The sequence below is a fragment of the Caretta caretta genome, chromosome 9, assembly GCF_965140235.1.
Source record: "Caretta caretta isolate rCarCar2 chromosome 9, rCarCar1.hap1, whole genome shotgun sequence".
Lineage (NCBI taxonomy): Eukaryota > Metazoa > Chordata > Testudines > Cheloniidae > Caretta > Caretta caretta.
Window position 1 is genome coordinate 61,608,668 of NC_134214.1, and position 14,889 is coordinate 61,623,556.

The window sequence follows — 14,889 nt, forward strand, 5'->3', positions numbered from 1 at the left end:
ATGTTCTGTGACCTGTACCCGCCCACACATTCCTCACTGACCTCTTCCCAGCATATTATGCACGCCGGCCATGGTGATGTAGGGGTGGGAAAAGGAGTGAATGGCTCAAGTGAGCGGTTCCCCCATTCCCGCCCCCACCCCCCTCAGTGTGCAGTTTGGGTTTGAGCTGCTCTTTATTGTGTCTTCCCTTCCAGGCAGGTGCTAACAGATGGTGCAAGGTTCACTGCCCTGCCTCACTCAGCTGCCACCCACTGCCTAGAGGGCAGGAGGAAACATATACAATCCCTGCCAAAGCACGCCTGCTTCTGCCAGACTGAGCCCCAAGCTGTGCGTCTTCGCTGTGTGCGCTTTTTGTGATTCTCCAGGTAAAGAGCAGGGCTGCACCTGGCTGTTGTCTCACGCCACCATTCAATTTTCCTCTTGGTGATCTGAAATAACCTCAGCTCTGGAGAGCAGGATACAGCACCTGCAGGAGACTTCAGGTCACCCCTTGTCACGGCTGCTTCCCAGCTAATTCCTTGGGAGGTGTGTCAGTGTTGGAAAGAGGTCCTGAGCTGATGGTGAGGCTGCTATGACAAAGGCCTGTTCTGGGCTGGGCCGGGCCAGACTCAGAGGACAGAGGGTCCTCTTGCCCAGTGTGAGGAGCCTGCACCAGGGGCTGCACTTAACTTGGGGAACCTCGCTTTACAAAAAAGCCAGAAGAACTTCAGAGGAGGTGACCAGCCTGATGGTGGGAGCAGAGATCTGCTGTGGGGCCTGGAGCTCATTTAGCCAGTGGGGTTGGCAAGGGAGATGCTTGCTTGAAGAGTAAGTCTGCACAGCCGCTGGAGGAGTAATTCCTAGCTCAGACATACATCCACGTGACAGTTCTGCTCAAGCTAGCATGCTAGAAATAGCATGGTAGTGTGACAGCTGCCCGAATACATACCTAGGGACTCAGACTGGGTTATATTTGGATGACTCACCCGAGCCACCACCTAGGCTGCCGCAACTATGCTACTATTTCAGAGTAACAGCCGTGTTAGTCTGTATTCGCAAAAAGAAGAGGAGTACTTGTGGCACCTTAGAGACTAACCAATTTATTTGAGCATAAGCTTTCGTGAGCTACAGCTCACTTCATCGGATGCACTTCATACATGCATCCGATGAAGTGAGCTGTAGCTCACGAAAGCTTATGCTCAGATAAATTGGTTAGTCTCTAAGGTGCCACAAGTCCTCCTTGTCTTTATGTTACTATTGTTAGAGCATTAGCTCGGGCAGAGCTCATGCAGGTCCGCCTACCAGAGCTGGGAATTACACTTCCAGCTGCAGTGTAGACAAACCCTAAACCTGGGAAGGGAGGGAGGAGGGCTGTTTTCACAGGACTCTGGGGGTAAAACCAAGAGTCAATAGACTTAACTTTAACCAAGGCCAAGTATAGGCGTTGAACTAGGGGAAATGTCCAGAGGGCATAGCCAGATGGACACAGAGCTGATTGCCAGAGAGTGGTTCCTGGCAAACTCAGCGCTATGGACCAAGGCTGTTTGTATAAGTGGCCATTAATTTTGGTGCCCAACTTGAGACATGCCAGATCAGTGGGTGCTTCTGAAACTGTGGTTGCAACATTTACATTAGGGCTGAATTTGGCCTTGCCAGTGTCTGCAAAATGGAGCCCAAAAGCCTGGCCCAGACATCCCAGCAAGTTCCTTCCATCTCGGTACCCTCCGAGCCTGTGACTCTGCCAGGGGAGGAAGAGGAGAAAAGCCCACATTTCCTTTCCTTACCGTATCACTCCTGGAGCTGTGGGTGGGATATGGCACGAATTGGCGCTGGACCCCTGCTGGGAACCCGAGGGCCACGCTCCATGTGGAAGAGAGGGAAAACTTTCCTTTTCACGCACAAGCACAGCTGGTAGATCTGCAGCCGCACCTCCTTCTGCCAGTAGGCGTAGATCAGCGGGTTCAGCAGAGAATTGCAGAGCCCCAGCAGCCACAGGTACCTCTCAATGACATCGTATGGGAGGCACTTCTGGCACATGGTCTTCACAATGCTAGCTATGAAGAAAGGGGACCAAGACAGCACAAAGCACCCGATGAGAATAGCCACAGTCCTCACGGCTTTCATGTCACTGGTGTTATGAGGCGAAGGACTGTTCCCTGACAGCCCAACCTGTGCCACTTTTCGGATGTGCTGTACGTGCAGAGAGGCAATTTTCAGGATGTCACAATACAAGTAAATGAAAATGAACAAAGCTGGGAAGAACCCGATACAGAAGACGATGAGCATGTATGTGGGCTGGAAAACCCCAAAGAAAGTGCACTTCCCCTCGTAGCTCTGCTGAAAGCCCTGCACTATTACTGGGAGAAAGCCAATAAAGCAGGCAGCCAGCCAGAGACCCACAATGCAGGCACCAACTACCAGGCCACTCATGATTCGGAAGTACTGGAAAGGTCGTTTAATGGCCAAGTATCTGTCAAAAGTCACCATGATCATGGTGAGTATGGAGGCAGCTGAAGGGGAGATGATGAAGGCCATCCTCAGGATGCAGACCATCTTCGGTGGGGGGTGTCTGTGTGCGGAAAGCTCGTCTGTGACCAGCCCAGTGATTGTGACACCAACCAAAGAGTCTGCAACTGCGAGGTTCAAGACAAAATACAGTCCTGTGCAGCCGTTCTTCTGGATCAGCCTAAACAAAGCAACAGCAACAAGTGTGTTTGTAGCAATAATGAGAGAGGCCAAAACAGAGAGAACCACTCCAAACACAAAGCCATCCATAGCTAATCTCTCATAAGGACATGGCAGATCCAACCTTACTGACTTGACTCCATGGCATTCCCTGGGCTTGCTACCAGAATCACAGATCAGCTAGGAATCCTGGGGAAAAACATGTCCTGGAGAAACGTCAGACAGTCACCGTGCAATGGTCCTGGGCTCAGCTATAAGAGCTGACTTGGAAAGCTCAGTGCATGAGGGTGTACTTGTCTCCTCTCTGGTTAGGGAGCCCATGAGGTTGAACCGTGCCTATGTATCCCCAGCTGTCAGCGGACTGGAACTGCAAGGCGCATGCTGCCAGCAGCAGCCAGTGACCAGGTCTAGTCCCGCCCCTCCAGGAACCCAGTTACCAGACAACTCCAGAGAAGGGAGGGGAAATGCTCTCGCTGCTTGCCAGGCTGCTCTGACAACCAGCTGGGTGGCTCAGCATCCCATCTGCATTCATAGCATCACCCCAGGGGTTGGCGGACTGCAGCAGGCTGTGCAGAGTCTATGCTGGGTCTGATGAGAGCAATCACAGTGAACGATCCCACCAGGAGCTCCAGACCGACAATGCCAATGCTGTTTTCCATCCAGGACAATCACCCAATCCTTTGTAGTTATTGTCACACATCCCAGCTCATAACTCAGACATCCCATGTGCCCCCTTCCGGCCCCACACATCCAGAATCCCTCCACATGCTGCTGCTGTTTCTTCCCCAATGTCTTTAAGGTCCGTTCATTCTTTTCTCCACCCACAGCTAAAGCTGCTGGAATACAGGGGTGCTGGGAGATGACCAAACAATTGTTATTAGAATTCATTTTTTTTTACAGCACCTAGATGTGGGTGGGGAACTTTCCAGCCCCCTCAGAAAGACACAGCCCCTGCCCCAAAGAGCTAGCCTGCTGCATTTGGGGGTAAGGAACAAGGTGTGGAAGGACAAAGGCTGCAACATCAGGGTAACAAAGTTAGGCACATGAATATCTTTGTGAAACAAGAACTGGATTCTGCTGCCCAGCTCCCTAGAACCAGACTTTGGGGTTGTCATGGTTCCCAAGGTAACTGCACCTCTGACTGCTTCATGGCCTCTGTAAGGGCCCCCCCGCACTGTTGTCTCAGGCCATCACCTTTCTCAGGTTCCTGGCGGAAATCTCTCAGCCTCTCCCTTCAGACTGGGGCCTTCAGCTGCAGACTTCCGCATTTCACTGTGATGATCTCAGCAAGGCTGGCTTCAGCTCAGCACCTGCCGTCCTGTCCTGCCAGGGGCAATGACAGGGTAAACCAGTGGCCAGCCAGCTCTCAGGAAGCAAAGTCCTATTTTATATTCAGAACAAAAGTATGACAGAGAAAACATTTTAAAAACAATATAGAGCCTATATGCAGGGCTGGCTTTTGGGCATTGCCCATCTTCCACCTGGAGGCTCTGGCAGGTTTCAGAGTAGATCAGATCCTCCCCAGGACCTGCCCCTCCAGTCACAGTCTTACGACCATTCATGGATCAAGGGTGAATGACCATCTCCATGACACGTTGGTCACTTTATGCAGTTCTCCATTCTTTGTCTCCCAAGCCCCTTGAACCAGGTCCAGCCAGTCGGTGTCATTTCCCAGAGGGGAAGGGAAGGGTAAAATGTCCCCAGACTTGTCACCTGCCTAGCGACTGACATTCGTTACCCTGGTGACTTTAGTTCCTGCAGGAAACCCGATAACTCCTCCGCTGCGACAGGAACACAATTGCAAGCCCTCCGATAAGGATGCATATAGCATTTGTAAAGTAAATGTAACAGGCTTTACATGAAGAAAAGGAGTACTTGTGGCACCTTAGAGACTAACCAATTTATTTGAGCATGAGCTTTCGTGAGCTACAGCTCACTTCATCGGATGCATACCGTGGAAACTGCAGCAGACTTTATATATACACAGAGAATATGAAACAATACCTCCTCCCACCCCACTGTCCTGCTGGTAATAGCTTATCTAAAGTGATCATCAGGTGGGCCATTTCCAGCACAAATCCAGGTTTTCTCACCCTCCACCCCCCCACACAAATTCACTCTCCTGCTGGTGCTAGCCCATCCAAAGTGACAACTCTTTACATAATCAAGTCGGGCTATTTCCTGCACAAATCCAGGTTTTCTCACATCCCCCGCAGTTTCCACGGTATGCATCCGATGAAGTGAGCTGTAGCTCACGAAAGCTCATGCTCAAATAAATTGGTTAGTCTCTAAGGTGCCACAAGTACTCCTTTTCTTTTTGCGAATACAGACTAACACGGCTGTTACTCTGAAACCAGGCTTTACATGGTTCATGTGTCCACAGGATCTGTCAAAGGGGCTCATTCCTGAAATGTTGCCTCTGAAGGCAGGAAGCTGCACCCCACCTGCATTTGGAGATCGTCCCCTTCGGAGTACCTGCCACTAACCTGGCAGCTGCTGTCGCCTCTCCAGCAGGAGCCTGTGAGGGATGTGTGGTGCATCTGCCGGAGGAGCAACCTCCTGCTCTGGCTGCTGTTGGGTGCCTCCCTCTCACTGCTGCTCTAGAGATTGAGCTCTGCCTCATGATGCAAGTGTTTCTGTGCTTCCCCATCTCCGAGGCACATCACCCTGTCCGTGGCACTGAGCAGCCACCCAGCCTGGGGTCACGTTTGGGTTCAGTGGCTGTCTGGCATTTAAAGGAAAGGGTGGTGTCCACACACATTTCTACAAGAACATCAGGATATTGGTTCTTTGGGTTTCATGGCTTCTTCTGCCATTCCCAATATCTTACAGATGGGTTAACTGCGTCCAGGAACATATCCTGACAGCTCAGTCAAGCCCTGCCCTAAGGTCTTTCTCCGATGCACCCAAACAAGCCATCCTGCACACAGCAAAAAATTTGGAGTATAAGCCATTGGCTTGGGGATCAGAGGCTGCCCCCAGCCCTCCCTGTGATGCCAGTGTCACCGCAGGTACTGTGCCCTGGGAGCCATCTCTCCATTCTGTTACCCCAAGACACCATGTTTATAGTGCTCCATGTGTCTCTTTGTTGCTGTTCTGGGGCAATAAGAAATAGAAAATAATAAGACCCTCCAGCCCTGTCCTAAGATCTCTTCTTCTCTTTAGTGAGATCAAATTTAAAAAGTGATTCCGTAGCAGCTATTCAATATCCAGCCTTAATTCCTTCTTCTGCCTTGTTCCTGTGCATTTTACCTGGTATTTATTTATCCCAATACATTTCAAAGCCCTTCTCCCTTTTCCCACAGCCCTTTTGGCAGCAGGAGTTCCTTCTGCTCTTTCCCTGGCCCTTGGGCTGCTTTTTATTTCTTTAAACTTAAGTCACAGTGACATTAACTGCACTGCCTCCCCGGGCAATTGACTGACACAAGCCATGCGAATATTGTCATGCTAGATTGTTGAGAGTCTACTGTTGTTTACTTCCTGGCAGTCTGCTAACAAGGGTCTGATAGGGGTTTGTTTCCATAGGGTGGGTCACCCTTGGTGAAATAGTTCACAAAAGGAATCCGGACAAATTATTGCTTGTTTGTATCTCATTTGGCTTTTCTGTCATCCTAGGCAACGTGAACTCTGGCTCATCATGTAACGAGAACACTTGGAGTGCAAAGGAGGGGGCAGGTGCTCCTGGACTGGAGTCGGAGGATTGCATACTCACTGGACATTGCTGTCGATGACAAGGGCACAAAATGCTGGGCCACAGAGAATCCCTCCTTTCCCCCAAAAGGATCACAGAGGAGCTGGACTCATTTGCAACTGACCAGTTGTGAAGATGCGTAGTGGGAGAACTGTCCCATGGGGTGAAGCAGGCATAGCTGATCCCTGTGCCAACGGTCGCCCACTCTAGCACAGGTGTGTGTATGTGTGTTGCAGCGTGGGAGTAAAGCTGGCCCAGAGCTTGCCCTAGGATCTGCAGCAGGTCAGCCCTGACCGTGTTCTTCACCAAATGGGCTGGCCCTGAGCACTGATTGTACCTGTGACCCTAAGAGCCCTGTGCTCACACGCTACACTCCACTGTAATAATCTTTGTATAACATATGCCTTGTGCAGTATCATCTGCAAACTAAAAACTCACTGGTCAATAACATCATGGTAAAATGTCTCCATGTTGGATTCCTTAAAGGTCTGATCCAGCTCCTGCTACAGTCAGTGGGAGTTTCTTCACAGACCTCGCTGGGAGTAGGATTGGGCCCTAAGCCAATAAAGAATTGCCTGTCGCAATCCCAGGACGTTGCTAAGCCCAGGGCGCCTGCATTCTGCAGTGTACAAGAGACCTGGCTAGACAGGGCTCTGGTTATATAGTGTTATCAGCTCTCCCAAGGTTTTCCCACTTATGGGATTATGGCTGGGAGCAGCTTGGAGCCCTTCTGGCAATGCCAGAGACATGCTAGTGAATTTGAGCCCTGATTGGTTGCTCATCCCGCTCACCTGCCTCCTGGGGCAGCATTACTAGACCTGCTGCAGAGATGGCTCTCTTCCTCCCTGGGGCAACCTAAAGCTGTTCTCACAGAAGGGGTGGGGGGAACAAAGAGCCCCGCAGCTCAGGGCAGCTCCTTCCCCTCCCTGCTCCTCCCTGCAGCACTTGGCCTGGGTAGGGCAGAGGGTGGTGAAGAGTCCCTGCAGCCCCCCAGCCTGGAAGAGTGGGTGAAGAACCCCAGGAGGAGCAGAGGTGCATCTGGAGAGCACTGAACTGATGGGGTGGGGGCTGAACTGGGGATTGGGAGGACTGAACAGGGGTTGGACAGGGCTGAGCTGATGAACTGTGCGGTGGGAGCTGAGCTGATGGGATGGGGACTGGGTGGGGGCAGAATTAATTGCTGGCAGAGGATGGGCAGCTATGGGGGTGAGAGCTCCTGCAGTGAGGGCTAAAATCACCTTACCCAATACATCTGGGAGAGTGAGCAACATGAATGATCACCCACACACTGGGCATGGGCACAGGGAGTTCAACAATCAAAAGGCAGACCAAAAACAATAGAAATTGTGACGCTGGCAGGCCAGGGGCCAGCTCTTGCCAAGGCTTTAGGCCTCAGCCGAGCACTGACAAATTCATTGCTGGAAACCAGTCTGTGTCACCTGTGTGTCAGTGTGACTAAGATGGGTATTGGACTCATAACCATGGGTTTAGGGTTTGGATTTCATGAATTGCTTGCAAGTTGCTGCCTGCATTAATGTCACATAATATGTTTATCACACGCTATAAGGTAATATTGAAGTTTTTGCTTTATAACTGTAACAACTGTTTGCTCTGAAACTGTGCACCTGTCAGGAGGGATCGTCCCTGGCCCATCAAGAAGGCCTATCAAAATTAAATGGTCCATTGTAGGACATCCCAATACAAAGACTTTGCTTATTGGCCCTGCACACCCATGAAAAGGCTACGTGCAAAAGGGCTCATCCCAGTAGCTTGAATTCTGGAAGAAAGAAATAAAGATAGTGGACAAGAAAATTTTTGATCTGTTTTGCTGTTTGGACTCTCACATGGCTATGAAACAGAATCAGAGATCCCCAGAATCAACCTGGTTTAGCGCTAAAAGACATTCAGAGCTGGCAGATTACTACAACTCTGTCACTTTTTAAAACCATACATAGACTGTAACTCATTTGTGTATATATGTTTGTTTGCTTTAACCTTGTAATAACGCTCTCATTTCTTTTTCCTAGTTAATAAATCTTTAGTTAGTTTAGTAAAGGATTGGTTATAGGTGTTGTCTTAGGTGAGAGATATAAGGTATAAATTGACCTGATGTAAGTGATTGGTCTCTTGCGACTGGAAGTAACCTGCATATTTGGTGATCTTTGGTGTATAGCAACCAATTATCACTAAGTCTAGCTTGCCTGGGTGTCAAGATAGATTGGAGTGGCCAAGGGGACTGTCTAGGAATCCATGGTAAGGCTGTTATAGTGCTTTAGGAGTTTACATTTGTTACTGGGTTGGGGATATCTAATTATAGGACATACAGGCAGTTTGCGGTCTCTGTCCTGCTTCTTGACAGTTTGCCCTGAGGTTGGCACGGATGGTCATGAGCCACTCCAGACAGCATGACAATAATTTTTAAAAAACAAAAATCTCATGATTTTCTGGGGCTTGCCTCAGGCTTACCAGTTAACCAACCTTAACTGTTAAACCCTGGCCCTGGCCACACCACTCCAGACCCCGGCCGCACCACACCAGACTGCGCTGGCTGGATCCTGGTCCTGGTTGTGCCAGACCCCACTGTGTTGGCCAGACCCCGGCCACACCACGCCGGACCCCACTGCGCTGGCCGCACCCTGGCCGCATGCTGGCCACGCTGCATCGGACCCCACTTCGCTGGCCAGACCCTGTCTCCAGCCGTGCCACGCTGGACCCCGGCTGCACCATACTGGACCTCGGCCATGGTGGCCAGACTCTGGCTGCGCCAGACCCCAGCCATGGCCCCACCCAGCCGGCCGGCCGACTCCAGTCCTAGCTCCTGCCTCACTGGCCAGAGCAACCCCAGCCTCTCTCCCTTTAATCAGTTAACTGTTTAAACAATATAATTTGAATAGTTTAAATGGTTAGCTTTTAAAACTATATTTACATCCCTACTTCAAAACCAGTCACATAAGAGGTGCCAGCACCCACTGACTCCAATAGCTCCTGTTACTTCTTCCCATCCTGGAAATCAAATGCAAATATAATCATCTCAGTGTGAAGTGGAATTTACCAGAACATGGTTTCAGAGTAGTAGCCGTGTTAGTCTGTATTTGCAAAAAGAAGAGGAGTACTAGTGAGATTAACCAATTTATTTGAGCATAAGCTTTCGTGAGCTACAGCTCACTTCATCGGATGCATACTGTGGAAAATACAGTGGGGAGATTTATATACATAGAGAACATGAAACAATGGGTGTTACCGTACACACTGTAATGAGGGTGATCACTTAAGGTGAGCTATTACCAGCAGGAGAGCGGGGGGGATAAACACCCCCAGAGAGCAGGGGAGACAAGGTGCCCTCCCCACGTGGGGGCAGACTCATGGGCTCTTGGGGCTACTGGTACAGCCACAATAACCAGGGACTGATTTGGGACAGGGGGAGGGGCAGGCTGAGGATCTCTGAGATAAGAACTTCACAACATTAGGGACTTTTGTTTCAAACCAGGATAAGACACCATGGGGCAGCCCTGATGTACTGCAGGGCAGAGCAGCTACACAGGAGTGGCCCCTGCAACCCCGCCACGGAAACAAGTCCTAAAACACGTGCAGTCCCAGACACCGTGCTGAGTCTAAATGGAACCTTGGCCATGTCCCAGAGTCAGAGCTTGTCCCACAGACAGCGTCTGGCCCACAGCCGGAGCCCACCCCACAGCCAGAGTCCATCCCCTAGCCCCCACACATCCCCAAGCCAGAGCCAGGCCTCACTGTGACAGAGAACCTGGGAAATGCATAACCACCTGGGGACACGACAGAATGGGCCTGAAGTGCAAAGAGCACCAAGGCCTAACCCAGGGGATAGAGGGGGCACCCTACATCACTGGAGGGTAAAGGTATTTCCAGTGGGTCAGGGCTGTTGGAAGAAGCTGGGTGGCACTTCATCCGCTCAGTGGCAAGCATCCACAACTCACCCTTCCTCCCAATGGATAATTCCTCCCTCATTCCTTCCAGCTGCCAGTTGCTCCTGTGCTTCCCCTGCCTAACTTCCCTCCTCACTGTTACTCACTCTTGCATTACCCAGTGACAAACACCCCCACCCCGCCATTCCCTTTCACCGCACACTGACAAACACACATATCCATCCCCCAGGCTCCTCCTGATGTGCAAACCTGACATTACCCTCCTTGACAGTCCTTCTTACTCGTGTCTAGCCCACTAGCCCCTGCGTCAGCTCCTGTCCCAGTGGAACTCCCTTCCTGTAATGCTGGGAAGAAAGGTGTCTTGGTTGTTTGGAGCAGAGTCTGTGGACCCTCATAAGAGGTGGAGCTGATCTGGCCTGTGATGGGGTGTATTTACCCTGCACTGGCCCTGCAGGGCTTAATTACACCCTGTGATCCAAGAAGGCCATGCCCCCTCACCCTTGCTGGGCATGCGCTGACTGGAGGCAGACTATAAAAGAGGGCAGCCCAGCTCAGTCTGGGCTGACCAGGGAGGAGAGTGGAGGTGTGTTGCAGACTCCTGCTCCGAAGCTGTTAGAGCCCCAGGCTGCAGAGACCAGCCATGCTAACACCCCAGTGAGCAGAATCATAGATTCATAGAATAACAGAGTTGGAAAGGACCTCTGGAGGCCATCTAGTCCAACCCCTTGCTCAGAGCAGGACCAATCCCAACTAAATCATCCCAGCCAGGGCTTTATCAAGCCTGACCTTAAAAACTTCTAAGGAAGGGGATTCCACCACCTCCCTAGGTAACGCATTCCAGTGTTCCACCACCCTCCTAGTGAAAAAGCTTTTCCTAATATCCAACCTAAACCTCCCCCACTGCAACTTGAGACCATTACTCCTTGTCCTGTCATCTGCTATCACTGAGAATAGTCTAGATCCATCCTCTTTGGATCCACCTTTCAGGTAGTTAAAAGCAGCTATCAAATCCCCCCTCATTCTTCTCTTCTGCAGACTAAACAATCCCAGTTCCCTCAGCCTCTCCTCATAACTCATGTGTTCCAGTCCCCTAATCATTTTTGTTGCCCTTCGCTGGACTCTCTCCAATTTCTCCACATCCTTCTTGTAGTGTGGGGCCCAAAACTGGACACAGTACTCCAGATGAGACCTCACCAATGTTGAATAGAGGGGAATGATCACGTCCCTCGATCTGCTGGCAATGCCCCTACTTATACACCCCAAAATGCCATTGGCCTTCTTGGCAACAAGGGCACACTGTTGACTCATATCCAGCTTCTCGTCCGTTGACTCATATCCAGTGTCACCCCTAAGTCCTTCTCTGCAGAACTGCTGCCTAGCCATTCAGTCCCTAGTCTGTAGTGGTGCATTGGATTCTTCTGTCCTAAGTGCAGGACTCTGCACTTGTCCTTGTTGAACCTCATCAGATTTCTTTTGGCCCAATCCTCCAATTTGTCTAGGTCCCTCTGTAGTACCTGGATGTCTGCTGAGGCCCATGTAGGGGAAGGAGTTGCCAGAAATCTCACCTGCTGAATATCCCAAGGAGATGGAGGACGTGCAGACTTCAGACTGGGGAGGCAGGGTAGGAAGTATCCCATGGGAACCAGACATTGGTCTGCTTGTGATACCAGGAACAGAGTCAGTATGTTTCAGAGGGATACCTGCTGACCCAGTGGTGGGACCACTTGCCACTGATATGGCCCTCAGCTGGGATCTGGTAGAGTAGCGAGGACTTGGGTCCCCATACCCCAGCTGCCAACTGCACCACTGGGCGGTGGCTGCTCCCTTTTGGGCCACAAGGGGGGAAAGTTTATTGCTGACATGCCCCAGCCAGGAGGCTGTGGGACCCTAGATGGTGAGGGCTGCTTGCCCTGTCCTATTAACTCTGGGCCCTAGGACATGCTGTCCTTCTCCAAAGGGCTTAGGGTTACCCCCTGGGTGGTATTTGACTGGCCTGGTTGTTTTTTTTAATAGATTTGCCAGTTGCTAGAAAAATAATTTAATCTGCTGGGGTTTTTTCATGTGGGTCTAAAGATTTGCATTATCATCACAATACATGGGGATATCTAATGTTAAAAGTTTCTGTGTCCAGCTAAAGATGCTGCAGTGTTCCCATTTCTGCAGTTTAAGTGAGAACAGATCAAAACTTGAATATACAGCAGCCATCAGTCACCAACACACAAGTGCACGGTGTGTGAGAGAGAAGGTTTGAGTGATGTGAGAGTGAGATGTGCAATATGACAGGTTTCAGAGTAGCAGCCGTGTTAGTCTGTATCCACAAAAAGAAAAAGGAGTACTTGTGGCACCTTAGAGACTAACCAATTTATTTGAGCATAAGCTTTCGTGAGTTACAGCTCACTGCATCCGATGAAGTGAGCTGTAGCTCACGAAAGCTTATGCTCAGATAAATTTGTTAGTCTCTAAGGTGCCACAAGTCCTCCTTTTTCTTTTTGAGATGTGCAATGTTATCAATCTTTGTGTTATCTCGCTAGATACTGTAAATGGCTGTTGAAGGAGGGGTTGCGGAGCTGGGATTGTCGCAGGCTTGCCTTGTGGGGGAGGGGTGGTGCCATTTTTTTTGGCATTTCAAAGGTGATAACCCTACAAGGGCCACCCTGTTGACTTGGGCCAGGCTGCCCTGCACAGGAGGGTAGCCACCTGATGCCCTCCCAACACCCTGCGACAGGGTGTACTTACCGCGTGACATGGCCCCAGTATGGGGCAATGATCTCTGCTATCCACCCTGATACCAGACAAGGTGTGGGGGTGGAGGCAGTGAGAGCTCCCTGGTAGATTCTGCACCAGGACCCAGGGGCACGCTACATGATATCTCACCACTTAACAATGGCCATTAACACAGTGAGCACTGAACAAACCAAGGCTCCTAGATACCAGTAACATCTAATGTCAGGACACAGAGGCAGCCTAGGGCTGCAATCTGTCACTGTTTGGCTTTGGCTGGAGAGCACTTTTCATAAGGTTAATGAGTAATTAGGACAAAGCTGGAACGAGTGAATGACATAGGAGGAAAGGCTCCCATTGAGGTGTCTTTGGCATGTGCCACAGCGTTTGGTGAGACAGCGCAGAATGGGGGAGTCTCAGCCACACTCTCCAAGATGGGGAATGTCAGGATCCATGCTCCATACTGCAGCACTGTATCTGGGTTAGCCAGGGTGCTTGAGCCGGGACATAGCTCACAACCTTCGTGTCATCCGATGAAGTGGGCTGTAGCTCATGAAAGCTTATGCTCAAATACATTTGTTAGTCTCTAAGGTGCCACAAGTCCTCCTTTTCTTTTTGCGAATCAGACTAACGTGGCTGCTACTCTGAAATTTATCTCACAGTCACAGTCAGAGTCAAAGAGTTTAAAGCCAGAAGGGACCACCAGTTCTTGTAGTCTGACCTCCTGTACATCACAGGCCACCACCACCAGCTACCATCCACACACTGATCCATCAGCCAAAAGGAGACCAAAGTATCACAGCCCACAGGAGACTAGACTATTATGGGCCACAGGCAGAGAATAGCAGGACTGAGGTGCACCAGTGCAGTAACAGGGAAATGATTAAGTGAGAGATACTCCAATAATTCTGATCAATGAGCTGCAACCATGCAGTGCAGAGTAAGGAGATCCACGCCCCCCATCCCCTACAAGGTCACTGGCAATCTGACCTGGGGGAACATTTCTTCCCTGCCCCACTTAGTGATCAGTTAGACCCTGAGCATGTGAGCAAGAAGCAGCCAGCCAAGCACCAGAGAGAGAAAGAACGCTCAGAGCCACCTCAGAGCCCTGGCTCACCCTGGCCAATGTCCCATCTCCAGCTGTGGTCACCCCCGATGCTTCAGAGGAAGGAGATAAACAAAACCAGAACACACTGTGGGGGAGAATCCTGTCCTGACCCCTGCAGGTGCAGCTGAAACCCCTGAAACATGAGCTTTTAGGCTCGTAAGACACAAACCGGCTGCTGTGCGCTGCCCCCTGCCATCACAAGCAATCCCATCAGACAGCCAAACTTAGAAATTTGTCCTGCTCTCTCTCAAAACAAATTCAGTTATTTGGCCCCACAACTACTCGTGGGAGACTGCTGCAGAACCTCACTTCTCTGATGGTTGGAAACGGTTCTTCTAATTGCCAGCTGAATTTCTCCATGGCCAGTTTATACCCATTTGTTCTTGTACCAACATTGTCCTTTAAATAGCTCTTCTCCCTTCCTGGTATTTACCCCCCTACTGTATTTATGGCAATGTTTCCCAGGGTACCCAGGGTTGTGAGGCACCTCACTATCACCTGCCCTTAGCATGAGTTTGTGCGTGCTGTGGGTCAGCTCTCTGACTATACCAGCCTCTGGCAACACAAGCCCTCCCCTCCAGGTCATTTACAAACCCACAGGATGCAATTTTCTATGCTGACCAACCCCTTTTCCATTTCCTACAGGCTCTCTACTTCAGGGGTGAAAGTAAAATGGAGCTCTTACCAGAAGGGGCAGGGCCTCAGGCAGAAGGGGGCAGGGCTGGGGACAGCGTCCCCCTGCCAGCCTATCTACACTGCCTGGCTCATGCCGCCCCAGGACAGATACTTCTTTTAAATTGCGCCCC

At 50.6% G+C, this 14,889-nt stretch overlaps 2 protein-coding genes across 2 annotated transcripts in view; one reads left to right on the plus strand and one right to left on the minus strand.

Moving 5' to 3' along the window:
* The window catches only part of SLC25A14 (solute carrier family 25 member 14), a 54,538-nt gene extending 47,735 nt beyond the window's left edge, over positions 1-6,803 (plus strand). The window contains exon 8 of the mRNA XM_075132368.1: positions 6,280-6,803. Within this exon, the coding sequence (XP_074988469.1) occupies positions 6,280-6,288 (9 nt within the window). The 3' untranslated portion in view covers positions 6,289-6,803. The remainder of the gene's footprint in view (positions 1-6,279) is intronic.
* GPR119 (G protein-coupled receptor 119) lies at positions 1,768-2,773 on the minus strand. The gene has a single exon (XM_048865516.2). The coding sequence runs from the start codon at positions 2,752-2,754 to the stop codon at positions 1,768-1,770; it is 987 nt and encodes a 328-aa protein (XP_048721473.1). The 5' UTR covers positions 2,755-2,773.
* Positions 6,804-14,889: the final 8,086 nt, after the last annotated feature.

What these genes read in the sequence shown, in the direction of transcription:
- GPR119 (XM_048865516.2), bottom strand. Translation starts at nt 2,754, where the DNA reads ATGGATGGCTTTGTGTTTGGAGTGGTTCTCTCTGTTTTGGCCTCTCTC.